Source organism: Electrophorus electricus, chromosome 12, assembly GCF_013358815.1.
Source record: "Electrophorus electricus isolate fEleEle1 chromosome 12, fEleEle1.pri, whole genome shotgun sequence".
In the NCBI taxonomy this organism is placed as follows: domain Eukaryota; kingdom Metazoa; phylum Chordata; class Actinopteri; order Gymnotiformes; family Gymnotidae; genus Electrophorus; species Electrophorus electricus.
This window is the reverse complement of record NC_049546.1, coordinates 6,269,569-6,291,464: the sequence shown is the minus strand read 5'-3', so window position 1 is coordinate 6,291,464 and position 21,896 is coordinate 6,269,569. Positions and strand designations below refer to the sequence as shown.

The 21,896-nt window shown below is 36.5% G+C and overlaps 3 protein-coding genes across 4 annotated transcripts; all 3 read right to left on the bottom strand.

Annotated features, from left to right (window-relative positions):
* Window positions 1-7,237: 7,237 nt before the first annotated feature.
* On the bottom strand, window positions 7,238-11,633 carry b4galt7 (xylosylprotein beta 1,4-galactosyltransferase, polypeptide 7 (galactosyltransferase I)). Its single transcript, XM_027003601.2, has 6 exons — window positions 10,546-11,633; window positions 9,522-9,851; window positions 8,937-9,162; window positions 8,770-8,853; window positions 8,544-8,648; window positions 7,238-8,249 (listed from the first exon to the last, which is right to left on the bottom strand). Exons 1-6 carry the CDS (start codon window positions 10,596-10,598, stop codon window positions 8,094-8,096), a joined length of 954 nt encoding a protein of 317 aa, XP_026859402.1. The 5' UTR covers window positions 10,599-11,633; the 3' UTR covers window positions 7,238-8,093.
* Window positions 11,634-11,747: 114 nt separating this feature from the next.
* tmed9 (transmembrane p24 trafficking protein 9) lies at window positions 11,748-16,155 on the bottom strand. The gene is made up of 5 exons (XM_027003604.2): window positions 15,990-16,155; window positions 14,320-14,420; window positions 14,093-14,218; window positions 13,818-13,964; window positions 11,748-13,624 (listed from the first exon to the last, which is right to left on the bottom strand). The coding sequence occupies exons 1-5, from the start codon at window positions 16,135-16,137 to the stop codon at window positions 13,475-13,477; spliced, it is 672 nt and encodes a 223-aa protein (XP_026859405.1). The 5' UTR covers window positions 16,138-16,155; the 3' UTR covers window positions 11,748-13,474.
* Window positions 16,156-16,357: 202 nt separating this feature from the next.
* lman2 (lectin, mannose-binding 2) lies at window positions 16,358-21,715 on the bottom strand. Of its 2 annotated transcripts, none has more exons than XM_027003644.2 (8): window positions 21,500-21,715; window positions 20,528-20,646; window positions 20,289-20,406; window positions 19,937-20,019; window positions 18,356-18,517; window positions 17,852-17,966; window positions 17,645-17,764; window positions 16,358-17,466 (listed from the first exon to the last, which is right to left on the bottom strand). In XM_027003644.2, the coding sequence occupies exons 1-8, from the start codon at window positions 21,675-21,677 to the stop codon at window positions 17,306-17,308; spliced, it is 1,056 nt and encodes a 351-aa protein (XP_026859445.2). In that variant the 5' UTR covers window positions 21,678-21,715; the 3' UTR covers window positions 16,358-17,305. The 2 variants fall into 2 exon arrangements, with proteins under 2 accessions (XP_026859445.2, XP_026859446.2); XM_027003645.2 differs by lacking the exon at window positions 19,937-20,019 and adding an exon at window positions 19,824-19,897.
* Between the last annotated feature and the right edge of the window lie 181 nt (window positions 21,716-21,896).

Genomic DNA, 21,896 nt, shown 5'->3' with positions numbered 1-21,896 from the left:
TGGATTCTGCTCCCACAGCGAACGCCTCGATGCGCTATTATGATCGATGATCGGACAGCTTTTGAGCCAGAGCTTGTCACTCACTAACCTCAATACCTGCTCCTCGCTCTCCAGGCTGAGGTGTGGTGGGCATGCGCAGACGCAACCAAGAGCCAGCGCGTTACAGCCATTTTGTTGTATGTTAAGTCCTTCGCTGTTACGTATCAGCTGTTAATAAAAAAATCTGATTTCATCTGAAGAATCCGTCGCTTTCTGAAGACAGAACACAAAATATGCGGTGGGAAACCTTTGATGGCCAAACAAGAGTTAATCAGCAGTGGTGGGTTTACTTTTGATTGAAGAATAGAAAATTCGTGGATTTTCTAAAAGTTCCAAATTTGATAGCCTATAATTTTATATTCAGTATTAAATCAAATCACAAATTTTAAGATAGAAATCCAAACATTGTTTTCATTTAAGACCATGGTGTTTAGAAATATTATAGATCATAAATAAATGTATATTCTATATAAAGGTGGAGCAATATGTATGGTTACCATTCCGCGTTCGTTTGAAGTGAGGAAATATCATTTGAGACAAATTAGCAATGCATTAAAGTTAATGCAGATAAAATAATTAATGTAAACTGCAACTTATAAGAACAATTAGTGCGACTGAAACAACAGCGATAACATATTAATATTACTACTACTACTAGTAGTACTACTACTACTACCACTACTTCGACTACTACTCTACTTACTAGTATTACTACTACTGATACTACTAATAATACTACTAATAAAAAATAATAATATAATGGTGGTGGTGGTGGTGGTGATGATACTAGTGGTGATGCTGATGCTGTACTGGTGATGATGATGATGATGATGATGATGATGATGATGATGATGATGATGATGATGATGATGATGATGATTTATCATCCAAGAAGGTACTACTCAAAATAGTGATTTCAGAATATTCCCGAGTTTGGAATATAAAATACCACATAAAGTGATTGTGAACCACTATGGCATAGTGAAGTTTTATTAATAAAGCAGATATAGATCAAGGGAACTGGGCATTGATCTCTCAGCTCGACGTGTCTCGAGTGCTTCTTCTTGTCTCATTTGTCAGTTACAATCGTCAAAGTTGTTTAGGGGGACGGAGGCTAATGGGGTAGATCAGAGTCTCGGAAACCCCGGACAGATGTCACCCCTTTCAGTGCGAACAATCGTGGCTTAGGGATCACACAAAAGGCCCCCTCCTCAGGCTTTTCACAAAAGCCCATGTGAACCACGCAGGCCACAGACCCTTTTGAGCCCCCAAAGCAGCGCTGTCTCCAGCCCTCTTGTCCCTGCCTACTCAGTCCCGCTGCATATAATTAATAGCTTTCTCTGGCCAATTTTGGCCCCTTTGCCTCAAATTCAAATGGTCATTAGCATCTATTAATTTTGCCTCTGGCAATTGATTACAGATTGTGCACCAATGAAAGGCCATAACAGTTGGAGTTTTTGTAAGATCTCAGAGTGTGAAGACGAGTTAAAATGTGATTATTGTTCTCCTGTCTAGAACTAACTGAAGTTAAGCCTTCTTTGAACATTCTGAAGCCAAGGATGGGTATTTTACCGGTAGCCGATCTAAAAGTGAATGAATTTCCATTTATTCTTTCAGACCATACAGCATTTTAAAAGACGCTTTTAAAATTTTGAAAAAGCGAATAATTTGGATACATATCAAGGAGACTGAAGCGACTATTCAGTCTTCGTGCAGGAAATATTATCGACTGAATTTTAATTGCATAAAATGAAACAATTTATAGGCTACATTTAGGAAGAAATACAATTTGCATCGCAGTGCTCGTGTCGGAAATATTAAACGAAGCTCACTTGTAGTGTTTTGTTCGGTTTTTAATAGAACTGAATAGCCTGAATATAATCAATACATTAAATGATTATCGAATTACGATTTGCATTGTTTCCTGTGAACGTATAGGCTCAAATTAAAACGTTTACATTTAATTTAATAATAGAGTCAATTGTAATGTTACGAATAATATTAAACGGGCATAATAAAACGTGTGGTCTTAAAATCGCAGCATGTGGCAGATAAAAGCCGGAAAGGTATACACACTTACTTAATTTGGAATTTACCCTTTATTTATTGACGTGATTTTAAAGTGATTTGAAAATGTAGCTAAATAGTATTTCCTAAATGCAAAGTTTTTTTTTCTAAATACAAAGCTACAAAGAAGTAATATTAGGAATAATTCTCAGGTCTATTTCAAATTTAGAGTTAATCCGGGCCTGTTGTCCATTTAAATTGCCGTGGTCCTGATGTCCACTGAAAATCGTTGCATACAAATTCTAAATGGTTAAATATAGAATAATAACAACTTTAAACAGACTCGTTAATTAACTTAAACTGATTTTAATATCGCGAGCGAATCTCTTCCTTCCTTTGCAAACATCGCCCTCTAGTGTTCCAGTGTTGAAGTGCGCAAAGCAGTTCCTAAGATAATTTTCTTTAGCAAATATGTTAAATTCATGGCACTCCTATGTATCAATAATCTAGAAAAAAAAGACTAAATAAATTCTTTAGTAGAATACTAAATTAAGTCTTTCCGGTGCTCACTTTTAAATGTATAATTAGTCTTTGTAGCATGTTTCACCTGCTGACCTTCCACGGGTTTATTGCTACAACTTGTGTGTATCTCACGGCTGAGCGTTAAAATAGATAAATTATTTAACCGTCATTTAATTTATATCCAAGCCTAAAGTTAATTTGTTGTACACTAAGTATGTAATCTAGATTGGGCTAATATAACAGTCTAATAGTACTAATAGTGATAATAACTTTATAACATAACAACAACATCATCAACAACAACAACAATACATATAAAGAAAACATTTATTTGGGATCAGGGAGCAGCAAGGACCAAAAATGGAGGAATTCGAAATGGAAATATTTATGCAAATTGCCGCATTTAATTTTTATTTATGCTAAAATGCATTAAAACCTCTTGGCTATTTTTACTGCAGAAAAGCATTTCAAGTAGGCTATATGGATCTATTTTACTGCACAGACTGATATCTTATCCATTGCTGTCAGACAAAGTAATAAAACGTGAAGCACCCTTCTTGTTTACCAAGAATTATAATAATGAATAAAGTCTGTTCAGCTCGTCCATTTCCTTCATAACGGTTCGTGGACTTTGTCGTACCGAACAGACTATGGACGACGCGCGGTTGTCCACAGATATTATTTTTCTTAAGTGAATGTTTTGGATTTTCTCATTCGCCTAGCTTCTACCTCTTTGCTCTTTCTCCAACTTGTTTTCTTCTTCTGGAACCAATTTTTCACCTGTCAGGTATATAATCACCTTTTCAGCCTCTGCGATTTGTGACTGTTTTGGGAAACTCGTCTAGTTTCTTCAACTGGGAATTCGTCGGCATTCGTCGGTTTAAACATTCTTTTACGAGTCAATACAAATATACAACGCATAGATAAAGGAATTAACTAATGTTCTGCCCTTGAATAAAGTGCGCGCTCTATGTAATGAAAAGCTAGAGTGATTTATGAAAATTGGAAATCCGCTGTTTGTCCACTTGTAAACGGATTTAGAATAAATCTTTTGGACATGGGAACTGCCTATTGTTGTACCGTATTTTTAAAAATTCAACTCTGGATTGTCACTGTAATTATTATTTTCCTGTAAATCGTTATCCTGCCGAGTTCATATCATGTTACTTCTTGTTTTATACTAAAATTTTAAATAAATGTTTAAAACATATTTTACATGTAGCCAAAAAACTGTTCGGTTTCACATGACATAACACGACATACATTAATTTTTAACAATCAGTTGTTCAGCACGTTCCAGAATAATTAAAAATACTGAATCAAGTATGACGGGAAAAATCGTATAGTCTCACCACCACACTTCAGCGTATTAATGTCGCTACTTGTAGGCCTAAAAACCTGCGAATAAAATCGCAGAATGGTGTGGACTGTGAACGCTTGAGGATCCATATCCAGCAGCTGTAGCTGCATAGTTGACATCCTTGCTGTTGAAAGCAAATCTATAACTTTAGGTTATTTTTATGTTGCCTGACTGTAAAAACAGGTTCCCTATAAAAACAACAGATTCGATGCTGAGGCTCAGCAGCTGCTCTCCCAGTGAGAGGTGCCACATGCAAAACACGCGGGAGAATAGCCCGCTTGCTTCTCTGAACCACGTCGTGTCCGCGTAGTGCCTTGAGACGACAAGCGTAATGACGGGTGGAACAGTCGATCTATTTAAACTCGTCATTCTGTGTAAGAACAGCGAATGTTTGCATTCGATTATTATTAATTGACCAATTATATCCGGTCATGTTCAGATACATGTGTTAGTGTATTTTTAAAATGTATTCAATACTGCAGCGATAAACCATGGACCGATTTTTTATTTTGTAATCTACACGTTGGACCGATTACTGCAATCCATATTTGGCGTCTTGCTATGCATGCTCGAAGAATATGGACAACGATCTAAGGAGTGAAGTGTGCTTTAAATTGCGTTATTAGCTATAAATTCATAGTTATACAACTGTCTTTACAGCTTTTGCAGCGATGGTTAAGATAGAAAAAATGCCAAAATTCATATGAAACGTGCTGAAAACGTGCATTATATGTTTAGGGATTAGGGATTTTATGTATTTGTTTAAATTAATTCTAAAGAACCTAGTGACAAAAGAAAAATACACAAAAAAAACCTTATCGAGAGCCAGAATAATTAACGGATTCTCTTTGGAATTACACCATGAACTCAGAAATGATGAGCTAAAATTAGTTCATATTCAGCAACATGAAGAAGCCGCATTTATATAGAGGCGAGGCCTTTGCTGAAATTTGTAAGAAGTTCAGCAGTGCTCTCAAAGTTCTCTAAAATAAAAAAAATTAAAAAATGTTACAGTGCTCTTGCATCTGGGAGAAGTTTTAAACATTAGAACAGTCTAACAGACTACTAGAAACTAAGTTCAAATAAAAGGTTTTATAAGTCAACTACTGCGACTAAAACAGCTAACCGAAAGATGCAAATGGTTAAAAGGGCCATGAGAAAGAAACTGCACTGTGAAAAAGTACATAAATAAACACAACCAAGCTTTCCTATAGCTTGCTATTTGGGTGTAGGGGACCATTCTCCCCAGTCAGAGCTGTCAGGTCATCCTGTGGTGGCAGCATTATAACACAAGACAGCCACAAAAAAGTGATAAATATTAAGCACAGCATTTAAAACCACCATGTATTTTCAATGTAACCCCACAGGAGTGTTCTGAAGCATGCTGAGACTCGCTGTAGTCTTGTCCTGAGCACGTTTTCCCAATACTTCTAGCTTTGCTCATGCCTCAAGCTTGTATATATTACAACTTACAAGAAATTATCAAATGGGGTATGCTGCTTAAAACAGAAAACCTTTAACTTTGAATTAATCTAAATGTTATTTCCAGCTAGAGAGTAATAGCCACAGAGTACCAAATGAATGGGACCCAGTGGATCATTGGAAGAGTTTTTGTAGAGACTTGAGTTTTCATTGACAAATTATCTCCTGTTTGAATTATTGAATTTGTGCACATTATTCACATGGGCGGTTATTTTGTTTCACTGTTGGGGATCGCAACAGTAATTCCTGAAGGTGTTGCCAAAAGATATATTGTTTTACTTTATATATGGATAGGTTAATCTTAAATATTTGATTATAAAAATATTACTGATACCATCTACAAAATAGAAAATATTTTGATATGAGAACCAAGTACCCTGTATCATAAATATGTCTGGCACTTGGCTTGGCAAGCCACTTGAAATTTCAGCGAATTATGAAGATTGTACTTTCCTGCCTCCATACATCCATTAGGAGATGGCAGCTGATGTGATGCAAAAGATTTAACCAGCAAGTAAGAAAGCTAATAAATGCAGTCTGATTGTAATTGCAAATACATTTTATTCTATTTAGTGCCAGAAGGAAAGAATATGTGGCACATCCTTTGTTTTAACTGAACCTTTGGAAAGCAGCTATTTACTGGAGGTCAGACACCACTGACCTAGCTTAAAACACACTTGTTCTGAGGGCTAAACTGTGTGGGGGTTGGTAAGGATGGTAGACAGTGAACCAAATCACTGTGATGCATAAAAAGAGGGATATGTACTCCACAATACAACTTAAAGTGGCCTGTGGTATCTTGTAACAAGACAACAGCAGCAAATTCTTGAGGTCATGCTGTTGTCTGGCAGGGCCTCCATGTATTGAACTTGTTTTCCAGCACATTCTAGATATTTGATTGCACTGCAATCTTGGAAATTTGGAGGCCAAATCAATATCGCAAACTCTTTGTAATGTTCCTCAAACCCGTCCTGAAGTTTTTACAGTGTGGCATGGTGCACTATCCTGCTGAAAGAGGTCATTACCATTAAGGAATACCATTACCCTGAAGGGATGTGCATGGCCTGGAACAATGTTTAATGTGGTGGTACATGTCAAAGTAGTATCCACATGAATGCTAAGTTTCTGAGCAGAACATTGCCCAGAGCATCAGCCTCCACCAGCTTGCTTTCTTCCAATAGTACATCCTGGTATCAACACTCTGGCAGGTCTATGGTTACACAGCCCTGTACATAGCATTCCGTGAGGCAGTGTGTGTTCCAACAGCTTTCAGTAGCCCATGACCTTGCTGCAGTTCACTGATTGTCATTCCTTGGACCACATTTTGTCTGCATACCAGGAAGTTCCCACAAGACCTGCTATTTTGGAGATGTTTTCCAACTCAGTCACCTAGCAATTATGATTTTGCCCTTGTCAAAGACCTTAAGACTTGCCCATTTTTCCTTCTTCCAATACATCAACTGAACAGTTCACTTCTAGCTTGATATATCCTATCTCTTGATGCCATTGTAATGAGATAATGAATGTTACTCAAACCCTGTGCTTTTACCAGGTTTTAAACACTTAGTTCTATTTACTTTAACTCTATTGCCTCTAAGATCTGGCTGAACTGAATGCATATGAAGTGGACAGTCTCTTTGTAGACTCACTCTGGCTCTCTGTTGACTGGACCTGGTGATAGAACTTTGTAGCACATCAGTAGACATCAAGCAAAAAAACAACAAAAAAAAACACTGTTCTAGTATGCCAAGTTGCATAATATCGGGCTCTTACAATGAAGACATGCAGTTTTGGACATTAGACAGAAAGCAAGATTTTCAGGGGATATATTTTAAAAAAGACAATATTAAGACTTTATTGAATGAATCTTTAAACAAAAATCAGGCATATTTCTACCATTACTTATTTTCATTCAACAAAGTCAATGACCAACATGTGAAAGTCACCAATAAACAGGAACTTACTGGCTGTCACATTCATGTTCAATAATCTGTCACCTTTATGGTCAAGTTTATGGTCAAGAGAGACCTTAAAATGTCTTTGGTAAGGAGAGTGTACACGTCGATCTTTACCAATACAATGGGGGGGGGGGGGGGGGGGGGGGGGGAGAGGGAGAGAGAGAGAGAGACATGACAAAGATCTTACAAAAAACAGTAGATTGGTCTAGAGCATTTTATATAAATATGAAATGCGTGCAAATGTACTCAAAATACACCTAAATTCTCTTAAGTATATGACAATATCTGCAGTCACACATTCATTCTGAATTTGACATACAGAAATAATCCTAACAGGAGTAATTTTGACAAACATTTCAATTGTTGTAACACAAAAAACCATCCAAACAAGGCCATTGCTACAGCTTCACCAGTCCGATGCTTATAAAGAAAACAACTTTAAATTAGTAACATTACTGATGTGATCTCAGTGTAGTACCTGAAATTGGTCCAACAGTTCTTTGCCATCTGAGGGAAACAGAGGCAGCTTCATCAAAGGTTAACAAAGTAACACTGTTCAGCATAAATAAAACCTCATTCAAGTCTGTTTGCACCGTGTGCCAGGACTTCAGGCCATTATGTATAGAGAGAATAGGTGATTATCCCAGCAAAACCGGTCCCAACAACAACTCAATACAGCAGAATAGTTGGCATCATCCAGGCATGACATGCAGAGCTGAGGCATGTTAGCTGAGCTGGCACCAGGGAGTCTGGCTGAGATCACACTCAAGGGAGGTGCTGATGACAATACAGGGAGCTCCGCTAATGGTCAGCTCCTGCCTGGATTCAACCTTGTAGTGCAGGTTGGTCAAACCACCCTCTGGGTCAATCTTGAACTGTTCCTGTCAAAAACACAGAGAAACCATAGAGTATACACCAAAGACATAGAGAAAAACAGAAGCTTTTGTTCTCTGCCCTTCACTGGATTACAAATAATTCAATGCTTATAACAAAATTGCAAAAACAAATGTTTCTACTATTACAACGAGATGAAATAGCTGCATTTATGATAAGTACACCTGCAGATGTAGGTAGAAGGCTGAGCAGAACCTGTTCTGCATTTTATATATATATATATATATATATATATATATATATATATATATATAAAAAGCAGAGTTGGATTTATACTATACCTGCTTTTGTGCGGCTATTCTCTTCTGGTCTCTCTTCCGCCAGGCTGGATCATGAATGTGCCTGAATGTTTTGTAACCTGTGTTTATACCCTTTGGCCTGAAGAGCTGTATATAGGTCACAATGTTAACATAATTTTTGTACAATGTGTTATCCAAGGCAACATTTTAACAATACTGTATGTGCTTACTCCCTAGTGAAGGCCTGTATTTTTCTGCTCTCATGTACCTGCAGTTCCGCTGTCCTTAGTCTTCTAAAGAACTCATCATCTTCTCTTCCCCATCCCCAGAACCGATTGGACATTCCATTACACTGTGAGTAAAATTACAGCAATAGAGAATTATACATTTTTGCAGCTTTAAAACTAAACTTGCCAGTCATATCAAATGTCTTACCATTTGATAATGTTTCTTGGTAAGTAACAGTATTCCCCCCACATATGTCTTATAATGATATAGGGGATGGAGTTCTGGTGAGGCTACATGGAATGGTCCCTCCTCTGGGAATCCGTAGTCCAGAGCTTCATTTTGAGGCAGCAAATCCACATCATGCATTGCTATGTAGTCGGTATCATTACCACTCTCCAAATAGCCAGCATTAATGAGAGAAGCTCTGTTAAAGCTGCAAGACACAGACAATGTGGCAATTATAGCTCCTCTGTCTAAATTTAGTGGCCTTGAAATCTACACTCAGTAAAACAAGTCAGGGTTGCTTAATATACATGTTCCTATTGCTGGGTTTAATGAATTAAGAATATTTATGCAGTCTGACATTATGTAAAGTTTTCATTGCAAAATTGTTTAACCTAATTTTTAACCCATTTGTAAAATCACAATATCCAACAAAGTATGTACAAATCAACTATTTGAATGTATTCAGCAAAAAGTGTCACAAAATTACCAGAGTAAAGCATCTTTCCCTTAACTACATTGAAATGCATTCATCAAAGCTGATTATGAAGAATAAAACTGAGCTCTCACCGAAAGTGATCCACCTGGTTAATGATAAGAATCTTGTGACGTATCTTCTTTTTGTTGAGGAAGGAGTGCATGTATGGCACAAAAATTAGAAGTTCTTCAAAACGCTCTCTGAAAGGAACGATGACAGCCATTTTATGAGGGCCCCAAGAGAGGTCATCAATAGCGGGTGCCCGTCTCTCCACAGGACAAGGCTGGTAGGGAGCGTGACCATCCCTTACTGCTTGGCCCAAGTCACCTGAACAACTCAACTGCAGCCACAAAAGGGACCCCAAGACTAGCACTGTGCCAAGCCCAAAGAGCTTCAAAACTGTGCATTTCCTTGACAGAAATCTAAAGAAGATAAAGCAAGATACAAACAGAATTACATAATATTCTGTTCAAAGAGTAGTTGTAGTTCACAGCAATGGAAGAAAAGAGAATTGGCATTTGGCAAAAATGCTAGTTATTATTTTAAGTTCTCCCCAGGCTTGGAAGAAAGGGGAGGTTAGTGACTTTCCACATTGATTAAATGTAACCATTAATTTTAGTGTACTTACAATGTAATGAACTCTGAAAAAGTGAAAAGCTTCTACAAGAAAATCATGTGTTTAGTGTTTTATTAACCTTAAGTGCACAAGAGAAGTCAACACATGCAGATTTATTAGTACATATTAGTGCACTATTTACAACAATCTCAATTGTCTTACACAAAACCATTTTACAAAAAACAAACAAAAAACAACGAATAATCACTTTTAACAAATACAATTAAATGCTTCATTAAGACCCAATCAAGCACACACTCTTAAAGATACTAGCTAGCTGCTTACAGCACATCTCCATGATGATGACACTGTTGGTTTTCGTTTCTTGGAGATTGCCCCAAGAGTATGAAACAAACGAAACTACAGCTACTACTCATCTAAGTGGCTTTGTATGAACAACATAATTTCCGTATATCTTGATTTTTTTCTAGTTCACACAATTCAATTACAAATCCAGTGTAATATGGGAGAATGTTAGGTTACTTAGAAAAGACCATTACCTTCTGTCTTCTTTAAAGTAGAGCACCGGTTTTCTCCGCGAAGAATACATCATCTTTGTTCTTGTCGTATGAACGACGGTAATCCTACCCAACTAAAACTGATTTATGTGACGTTATAAATATTAGCCTATTAGCTAGGCGGAAAACTCCAATTTTCCCATTCCTGCAATCTGGCTCTTCAATTCGTACTAGCCTCCACCAGCTAGCTATCATTCGGACGGACGGTAAAGCAGCTTCGTGCCTGTTCTCCTTTATGGCCACGCTCACAAAACGCTAGATAAGTTTAGCGATGTTCCAGTATTTCGCGAGAAATGCCACAGACTCAACCGAAAAAACAGTTAACTTTGTGTACCGCTGGTGTGAAGAACGCATTTTGTTGCTGGATAAACCTGACGAGTTACGACACGTAGTTTAGCTAGCTAGAAGTAGCCATAAGGATGCAATGATTATATACAGACACCTATAAGTTGACTAATCAACTGACCAAGGCCATGTCACCTATAGTAGCGTATTGCTTATTTAAGCGATGGTTTTAAGATGACACGCGCATACCATTATTTTACCGTACAACAATCACGTTGACAGATAGCTAACGCTAGTTCGTAAAAAAAAAAAAATATCACACGCTGGCCATTTTCACAGTCCATACGCTAAACATCCCGGCCGAAACAGCGTGCTCGGCAACAACGTTCCCAGTCATCTCCAAAAACGTTTTAGCTATAGTTAACACTGATCTTAGAGCAGTATTACTGTTCCACTTACAGCAGTAAAAATTCGTTTTTGGGGTGATATTTCTTGTCTAGTGGGAAACCGGTAACTTATGACTCAGACATACACAGCTTGGTAGAATAAAGCAGAGATAACATCATTATTTTAAAAATGCAGTGTGTTGAGGTCTTGGATAAGTTCTTAAATATGAAATGTGAACAGGACTGTCTGACAGTCACAAGAAGGGAGTTCTAGACCTGGGTCACCTAGGTTGTGAAGTCATATGGAGGACTGGTCAGCAGACAGTTCATGGATGATATAAGGGTATGGGTGGATTTGACAGAGAAAAGGATTAACTGATGGGTGTTTTTTTTTTTTTTTTAAGTGAGCAGAGATTTTGAGATTAATGTGATGCTTCACAGGGACCAATGGAGATTTTGGAGAATGGGTGTTAGCAAATAGTGAGTAAGTAAGCAATACATTTTTGATTAAAATTCTATTTATTCAAATCTTTTATTTGAGTGAAGCCATGAACATGACAAGCTTTACCTCCTGTGTCCTTATTTAAAACTCTTAAACCATCAGCCATCAAAGTTGATATACCAAAACATCTTTGAATAATTTCCAAAAAAAAAAAAAAAAGTTAACAACCCATGAAATTCTGAAATAAGTGGGAAAAAGCCAAGTTGGGGGTGGGGGATGTACAAACTTACCATACTAATTCAAGTATTAAAAAATGGCCAATATTCAATGAAAACTCAAATATTAATTTTAGAGGTCCTTCTGGATGATAGCATACATGTTCAGTCTTAATGGGGCAGCTCACTCTGGCTGCAATAAAAGTGTGAATAAAAGCAACAATTTCTGTTTAATGAAGAAATACCTGAGTATTTGAAAATGGCCATACGGCATGAAGGAGAGGAAAATGAGAGAGACTTAATTACAGAATGCAAGTCCTACACAGGATTCTGTTCAAACTGCCTGGAACAGCTATGTCAAAAGCACCAAATAAAATTAATAAGTGAAATCAAATGGATGATAAAAAAAAGAGTATTGCAGGACTATTAGGGTTGGCTTCCCAAACTATAATTACTCCTAAATATAGACTAAAAATATATTTCACTGGTGAATCATCACTAAAATATTGTCCATGTATAAGAAACAGGCCCTTAAAATGTTGTAGCCCTCTAATGAAAGTAAAACTACACGAGGAACATTTTCCTAGAAAATAAACACTTAAGAATAACAGAGCATCTTAATTTTATCCTGAAAATAATGAAATTTAATGTACAAGTTTTATCTGGCTCCATCAATCAGAGGCTTCCTTAAATTCTTGATTAAGTGGATAAGGTGTTTTAGATTAGGGTTGGAACTAAATTTGAAAGGGTGGTAGAGTTCCAGAATCAAAGTTAGTCACACTTGCCAAAATGTGCATATGACACAGAAAAAAACAATGCCATTCTTCACAACATATCTGGTTTCTCTACTCCTGGCTACAGAAAGGATATTTGAGCAATAAATGAGTGGGGGATAAACCTGGATTTTAAGACGAAAAGCAATTTATGCTTATGTAACAAATGCACATTAAATAAAAAGTATGGATATACATTCACTCCAAAGAAACTGAAAAATTTAAATAGTTCACTAAATGCAAAATAAGAATGTTTTTCAAATACCAACACAATTAGCTGGTTCATTTGTTGTGGGTGCGGGATAAATGTGTGCCTATACAGTGTTTTAGAACAGTCCACACACAAAGATCCCTATATATACAACTAAAGTTCATTCCTTAAAAATTGGTTATTCTAAAAAAACAAAATGGGGGTATAACTCAAATAATTCAAACTTGTGGAAAAAACATACAGCAATGTAATGTCTGTGCTTTTATGCATGGTGGGAAAATTATCTTGCCAAAATTACAGGAAAGTGGTTTGACCATAACATGAGCAATATTGTGTCAAAGACCTAAAAACCCAAATATAACACATATTAGTACTGTAGAAAACAATCCCATTCATGAGAAACTAATGCACATTTCATAGTTATGTGGCTCTGAAATAAGTATTATTAAATAAATTTTTATCCCACAATTGAGAGAAATTTTAGTGAGGGGCTTGAACTGAAAGGTTAATTTCAGCAGTTTACACTTAAAATTTCTAGAGGATACTATTTTCAAACTTTGTACTGCATAAACTGAAAACAAAAAACAATGAATTGCTCCCTACACTAATTTCTTGGCCTCAAAGAAGCTCTTAAGATGTCTCATCTGCCAAAAACCAATAGCCACCAGAATGAGCGTTTGGACAATTGACCACCACAGGACTCTCTGATTGGTGCTTTCACTGGTCTGTCTGAAGCGCTCTTCACGGTACTGAAAAAGGAGGATAGTACTCTATTGCATGATGGGTCATACACACATAAATAAAAATATATATATAAATCAGGGAATCAAATGGTCCTTTCTGTCTATTTCAATAAAAAAAATAAATAAATTAACCCCCCCCCCCCCCACAAATCATCTAAATATTCCACATAGAAAAAAGCAAAAAGCAAAACACACTCACTCTCTGATAGTTTTGCTCCTTCTGGATCTGATCAACCTGCTCCACCAGCTGGCGCACCCTCAGCTGCAGCTCTGTTAGCTTGTCTTTGGCAGCAATCTCTGCATAGTTATTTGTGTGTTCTCCCACTTGGATATCAAGGTGAACTCGCTAGAGGTGTATATTGAACAAAGATTGTAGAGTAACGAGTATGATAACCATTAGTTAACAGTGGATTAAAGTTAATATGACAGATGTTTATATGATCTTGTGTAGAATAAATACGTGCTTTAACTCACAAGCATTCCACCAGCAAATAGGGAAAATTTAGAGGAGTTGGAGTGCAGGCAAATTTGATGTTCACCAGGTGTGTGTGAGGTGAAGGTGAACCTGCCTTCTGAACCATACTGACGGGACAGGATCACCTAAAACACAACAAAAATATGCAGCTGCAATTTTTCAGCATAAGCCTTAAGGCAATTCTAGCTATATTTCTGAGAAAAAAGCCAGTTATGCAAAAACTGACCTTCTCATCAGGATCTTTAACTTCCACAAACATTCCAAGTCCCTGTGTGGCAGGCAGGTACTCTTCTTTCTGTTTGTCATAGAGCTGTGTTCGATAGTTTCCTGGAGAAAAAGTTATTGGCAATAAATGTTAAAAAAAAGAGGTGTGTTTAGATATACCACATCCAATTTAAGCTTCTTTAAATCACACAGAAATGGTATAAAACAGAAGGAAATACAGATATATACTTCAGGTCATGGCCTGAACCTTCTGATTACAATAACAGTGATGCAGCTACATGCTGCAAAAGCACAGTTTCAAATGCAGGATGTGGTTTAATTGACAAAAAAACTTGTCAGTAGGAAAGAGAGATAAGGCTTAACTTAACAATGAAAAAATAAAACAACATATGGGTTTTTTAAGGCATCAAAAGATATAGATTTACAATAAATGTTTTTTTTTTTAAAACTCAAACATTTCTGAGTTACTATACTTACATTCTAGGATTTTTAAAAATATTTTGAAACATGTTTTAGGCCTAATAATGTAAAATATGTATACTTTCAATAAAACGCACTTTTAGTATTTTCTTCATTATGTTTTAGATATAATGTCACTGCATTAAGAAATCTGTTTATTTCATAGTGACCACTAGTGTACTTTTATGTAGAAATAGAAGCCCAGTTAAAATGGCTAAGAAAATAAATACTGTTATATGCAGAATTGCCTATAACATGTCCTGAATTATTTCGACTGGAAAACAAGAAAATTCTTAAAGAACAGCAATCGAACTATTATACTCCATAGTGTCATTGTAGTTTCAAATATCTAGCTAAAACGTATGTCTCTCCATATAGAAACGACAACTGATGGAGAAAAGATAACTGACCAGGCACCGTTTACAATTAGTAAACTTTAAATTAGTCTTTTAAAGGTTATGACTCTGATCAATGTACTGAAGTTACGGATCAGGCATAGGAAAAAATATAAGCTGTACAGGTTTGGTTCCGACACGCCACTTAAAAAGGGTAGAAATGGTTATGTATTATTTGAAGAGCCTTTTTTATTATTCCAGAGAACTCACGATACTAGTAATTCGCTAAAACAATAACTTTAGCTAACCTATAGTTCACATTTTTTCAGAAAAAGAACCTTGCAAGATAGCTAGCTAGCAATGTCAACGGCTCTTTTCAGTTCTACGTCCCACACACTGCATATACTAACGCTGTCAAAATTAGCCGACTGCGTCCAATAAGAATGCGACAACGGTGAATCACGCTTGCTAGTTAGTTGGCTGCTGTAATGACAAGAGTTGGCTAACATTTCTTGGCAGCTAATGTCACCGCTTTACAATTACCCAAAATACAAATTTAAGACAGCTGGCTGGCTATCCAACTCTACTATACAGCCCGCAGACTGCGATTAGACAAACGTCGTCTGTATGTTAATGAAACAGTAGAAAGCTAGCCACCTTAATCCCGCAACACAGCTAGCTAACTTGTCAAACACATTCACAGTGAGCTATCCTATCTTAGCTAGCTAACCTTAGCCTATAGCGTTACAGGCTGATCTGAGTTTTTGCACGAGTTCGCTAACTAGCTCTACTGCTATCATGCATTTCATACAGGCCAGCTAGCTACTTTACTAGCTAGCAGCTCAAACAGTGGAAAGCATTCACGTTACATACTAACCAATTATCATAGTTTCATCCGGAATTTCTTCTATGAAGCATTTCTTTTCTGTTTCTCCAATGTGAAAGTACAGTGCAGACACGAAACTGTGACAAAAGTTCAAAAACAAAACCGTGAATAGCGTAAACTGCATCCTGGATACCACCATTTTGCCAGTGACGGTGTGTCGTGGATTGAGTCTGCGCGAGGCCACCAATGCCACGTAACCTAACGCTCGCGAACATCCAATCAGAAACTATTACTCGGCTCTAGGATTAAAGAACATAGCTGATTTTGTATTCTGTACCTTTTCAATTAGGGTTACATTTTGCAAAATAGTTAACCGAGAAACCTTGAAGACTAAATACAATGCTCTGGAAAGACGAATATTAACCATTATCGGAAGAACTGCTTTATTTGCGATCAATTCAACAGACATAGAGACTTGTATGGGACATTATCAGTGCATTTTATTCAGCCCCTAAAGTATTCGCAGTTACCTTTTAAAAGATGTAGGTGAATGTGTCCTTGAAGTTAACATTTAACACTCAGTTTTAAAATTGGCATCATTTACTGGCAAAATTAACAATTTGTGATGGAACATGGCATTATTCCACTGCCTTCTCCAACCTAAGTGAGGTCCTTGAATTAGGCCTTGAACAAGGTTTTAAAATAAGCCAGCAATATACATGTGAATACAGATCACTATAGGCTTATGTGCAGTCAAAAATACTCAGCATTTGCATTCACTAGCAAAATAAAAACAAAAAACTGAAAATGTTTGGACGCAAATTGTAATAAAAGGACTGAATCAACTTCAAGATGACAGTATTTCAGTCATTCAAATAGGTTTTGCTAAATCAACATGTATTAACCAATTGTAGAATCATCTTGGTGAAAGCTGGTGGTCGGCACCTTACTCACTGACAAATTGGCCTCATCTGGGATTAATCCAATTAAAAATAGGATACTCATCATTGAATATCTTTGATTTCAACCAATCAGGCAATAAAAAGAACATGTAGATAAACAGATAAACTCAGTCAGCAAAGCAATCTACTTTTCAGAACTTATACCGTTTTCCAAAAGTGTGATTTGATGTACTTTACTGTATTCACCATGGTTGTAACTGCTAAGCCACCACCTTAAACATGGGGGGGGGGGGAAGAGACACCACCCAATATCTCCCTTTTCAGAAGGCAGAATACTTACTAGAACATTCTTCCAACTGTTCACGTCAATAATATAAACATTTGTACAACTGCTAAAAATTCACATTTATGTCTCCAGGCAATATTCCGTAGAGTTCTTAGAAACTGTCCTGTTCCGATTTGTGTCTAGTAAAATCTCTTGTTTCTCTCTTGTCGTTTCTGAAAGACCACAGCTCCCACAACTGCACAAACAACAATCCCAAGAAGGGCACACAAGAGGAGCAGGAAGACCTTCCATCCAGTAAGGGGGGTGCTTCGGAAATTACCAGTTGGATCATCAATATTGTCTATTGTGAGAGAAGAAAAAGTGCACATTTAGAGAGGAAAAAAAAAAAAGTTAAGATTTTCTTCGATATAAGTGCCAACAATTAATTATTTTTTTATTTCTGTACAGGCACCTGGCCTAAGATATGAAGCACAACAAACACATTTGAAGCATAAAACACAACTATTTAGGCATGTTACCTTTGGGAGACTTGAGAAGACTGACACTGGGCTCAATCTTAGTCCAGTCTTGGCTGTCCTCCTCGGGGGTGTGTTCTACCATCAGCTGGTACATTTTCATAGAGATTATGTCATGGTTGTCTGAACAAAGAAAACACAACAAAAGTGGGCCTCAATCAACAAAAATCAGAACAATGATCATCAATGATGTTTCTGAAGCAAGCTTACCGGAGAGATCTCCTGTGGCTGCCGAGGCTCCAAAATAGTAGCCTGTAGGGAGGCGAACACCCCCAACATCAATACATTCTTTCCACTCATTCTTGTCATCAACATCAACCATAACCTACAGAGATAGAGAGTGGATAAAGAAAATCTTGACAAAGAATTCCGTGTTGCTCAATAAACGCAACCAGAAGCTAAACATATACAAGTGGAAGCCAGTATTAGAAAGTGGCCCACGGATTACATGAAAATATAAATGAACAATTCTTCATACTAAAAGTTAGGGAGAACTGCATAAGGGCCTATTGAATACTATAGGAATAACTCTGCCCATATATATTTGATCAAGTCTGATAACTATCATCACCATGGTAGTCTATTAAAGTTTTACATGTTTATGACAAATGTTTTTTCTAACATTCAATTAAATAAATGACTGTCTATACAAGTATGTTTATAAATTTAAAGACGCCAGGAATTTAAACATGGGAGTTAAAATGTGGTTCTTACTGTGAGTCTGCCTTTGGAATAACGAATGGCAAGATATGTATCGTGATCTTTGTTCCTGATTTCAGCAGAGCAACCCCCCAGCTCTGTAGAACGGCCATCTTTTCCATGATCATACGGTAGAGAGCCGTTACTGATCATTGCAGAAATATAGGGAAAGGACCGCTAAGAGACCACAAAGCACAAGAGAAGCAATTACTACAATCTACCCACTTTAAACACATTGTGAATGCAAGGTCAGGTTGCGATGTTATTATGCAAAATCCCACTGCACTGTATATTTATCTTTTTTTAATTCATAGCAAACACACTACCAATTTGAGGGCTGTCTTGCCTGAAAAAGAAAACAAGTTATACATACATAGGAAGTGCATGTGAAAGTTTGCCAAAATGAAAATTACTAAAATGTGAGAGAAAGAAATGTCATAAAATAGTCCTACCATAATTACCCACTTGTAACATTTGTACAAATTCATTTTGTTGCATCTTTCACACATGCAAACGAAATCATGCAATCATGCTGCCATTACAACACAAGTAGGAACTGCATTGTATTTTCATAGACATACACCTATATGAAGCACTTCCAGTCCTAATGTCACAAATTACCACAATGGCCAGATTAAAAAGACCTAGAGGCAATTTAAGTTGTTTACACGAAATGGACTTCAGAAATGTTGATTTCTAAATCCACAAAAAGGAACTTGGAAACACATTCCTTTGCCTGTAAATGGTTATAATTAAGAACATTTATTTAAAAAATAAACTTAAAATACATTATTTTATATAGTATAGTAATTTATATATGTTCTTTTTTATATAGTAAAGTAATACAAAATTCATAGCGAGACAATGAAGAAAAAACTCGACTCTCAAGATAGAAGAAACTTTCAGATTGATGGTAACTATTGACAGTGTTAGAGAATGAACTGCCTCTGGAATTTCATCAGACATTTTTGCATCACTGTACTGGAAATATTCAGGTTGATGTAGTCAAATCAATACACTGAGACTATTTATGATTAACTAAAAAAAGAAAGGAGGAAGTCCAACAGTGAGGATGCATGACAAACAGAAAAAAGTACAACAACCTAAAATCCTCAAACTCTTCATGTAATTGCTACTCAGAATGTCAGAGGAAAGGACTGAATACAAAGAGATGGAATTTCACAATTATTTAAAAGAGGGCCATATAGTTAGATCCCTAATGTATGCTGTTTTTTTTTTTTTTAAACCAATCCTGTCAAGCAGCACCTGATTTTTAGGATCTTCTCTTAGTTAAAGAGGTGTAGTTATTACTGAAACAGGTAAAGCAGGTAACCTTTCTTAGGATCTAACTGGATAGCCCTGGTTTAAACCACAATCCTTTTGATTGAAATGTACAGCCACCTTCTCATTAAAATGAACATGCAAAAACTCAAAAACAAAAAATAACATATACCATACATAAACTGTAGTTCTCTTAACTTACACCAGAAGCCTCATCATTTGGGTATGTGTCTATAAATATGACCAAGCCATGGAAGTTGCCATTGCTGCCTGGGCCTGGTGAGAAAGAATCAGCTGTAAGTAAAGCACACTTACATCCATGCCGTGGAGGTCATTGCGGAAAGTATCCACAAAAATAGCCAGGCCTACAAAATGGTCTTGGTTTCCAAAGACTGGCCCTAAATAAAGGGTAGAAGTAGGACAAGAAAAAAAATCAACTGGCGATCTTCAAATATTACGCAAACCGTAGTAATTCTAGTGCATCATTAAGTATTTTACAAAATATACATTTAACACAAATAAAACAAAATTCTGTTTTCCTACATCCCCAAACACACTGAATACCCCTGTGTCATTCATCTTTTTGGGAAACAGGTTTTCCTCATTCATCAATGGGGCAAACTTATTTGCTTTAAGAACTTGTTAATGTGTTTGTTTGCAGACATACCAGGATGTAACCTTTCTTTTGTGTACCATATTGCAATGCCATCCCCATGCAGATTCTTCTTTCCTGATCCATGCACTTTAAATTGCACATGCATCTCCCAGTCTTTCAAGTAACAGGGCTGCACAGAGAACAGTATGCTGTGATGGCCAAGATATGGCTAGCAGACAGATAATGCATTTCTGTGGTGTCAGTACAAATGAAATGTCTAGACTGTATACTACCCTGGAAGCATTACTCACCACTGTATTCCAAATTGAACCTTGCTTGCTACGTTCATCAGGAGTCAGCCGTACATATTGGCTCGTCACTAAAGTACTTCCCCAAAAATCCCACTGACTTGATAGACTTGTTCCAACCCCTAAATATTTTTATTTTTTTAAATCAGAAAATGAAAACATCCAATTACAAAAGATTATCTAATGTTACTGGAATCATTTTAGGAGATTTTATTATACACACACATATATGTATGTGTGTGTATATATATATATATATATATATATATATATATATATATATATATATATATATATATATATATATATACACACACACACATTCTATATATATATATATATATATATATATATATATATATATATATATATATATATATATATATATAGATATATATATATATGAGAGAGAGAGAGAGAGAGAGAGAGAGAGAGAGAGAGAGATACACAAACACATCAATGATAATCCTTGTAGGCTTTGTAGAACAAATTATTTGAAGCACTTCGAAGATAACCCGCGGCCCGCCATCATACTAAAACGTCTTTTAGCTGTGTTCAGCAGCTCATTCGTTTAACGTTGTTACCTGATCTTTAGTGTACACAAGACTTAATGTACCTTTCTGACGAAATTCTCCGAGTTTTTAAAGACAAATTAAAGGGTTAACTAGTATTAACTGGCTGGTTAGCTAGCTGGCTAGCGTTAGATATCATGTAGCTATGTGACCGCGTTCATGCAAGTCAGCTAGGCTATCTTAGCTTAACTAGCTAACTAGCCAGCCACCTAACACTAACGTACCACACTAATAACAATCAAGCTATCTTACTTTTCTGACCACTGTAAGAAAATCACAAACAACCCTAATCAGTATCCAAACCAGCTACAGCTAGCTAAGTCAGTTAACTATGTAAAGTAGTAGTAGGCTAGCTAGCGCTAGCAAGCTATACAAGAAGTTTGCTGCCTCAATATCTACTTGCCTTGATATGGTTTTATTAGTGAATGCTCCCGCTTTAAGTGTTCAGCGTTGCCATCTGTTATATCTGAGCACACTAAAGAAAAATAAGCAAACCATAAACATATGAATATTTTTTTACACATTTTGAAAACCTCATGCGAATTGAGAAACAGAGCTAGTTTGTTTTTTTCTGTGATCATTTCATTCTTCCTCGAAACCGCAACTTCCTGCTCCCGACGAGAACACGCAACGATTTATTGGTCCTTACCAACGCCAGCCCATCACACCGACTTCAACTATTAACTATTAAGAACCTCAACTTTGCATTGAACTTCATTTAAAAAAAGTATATCCTTATGTAAAAGCACTGCAATTTAAATAATTTAAAACATATTTTTATTAAGAATTACTCACTGCTT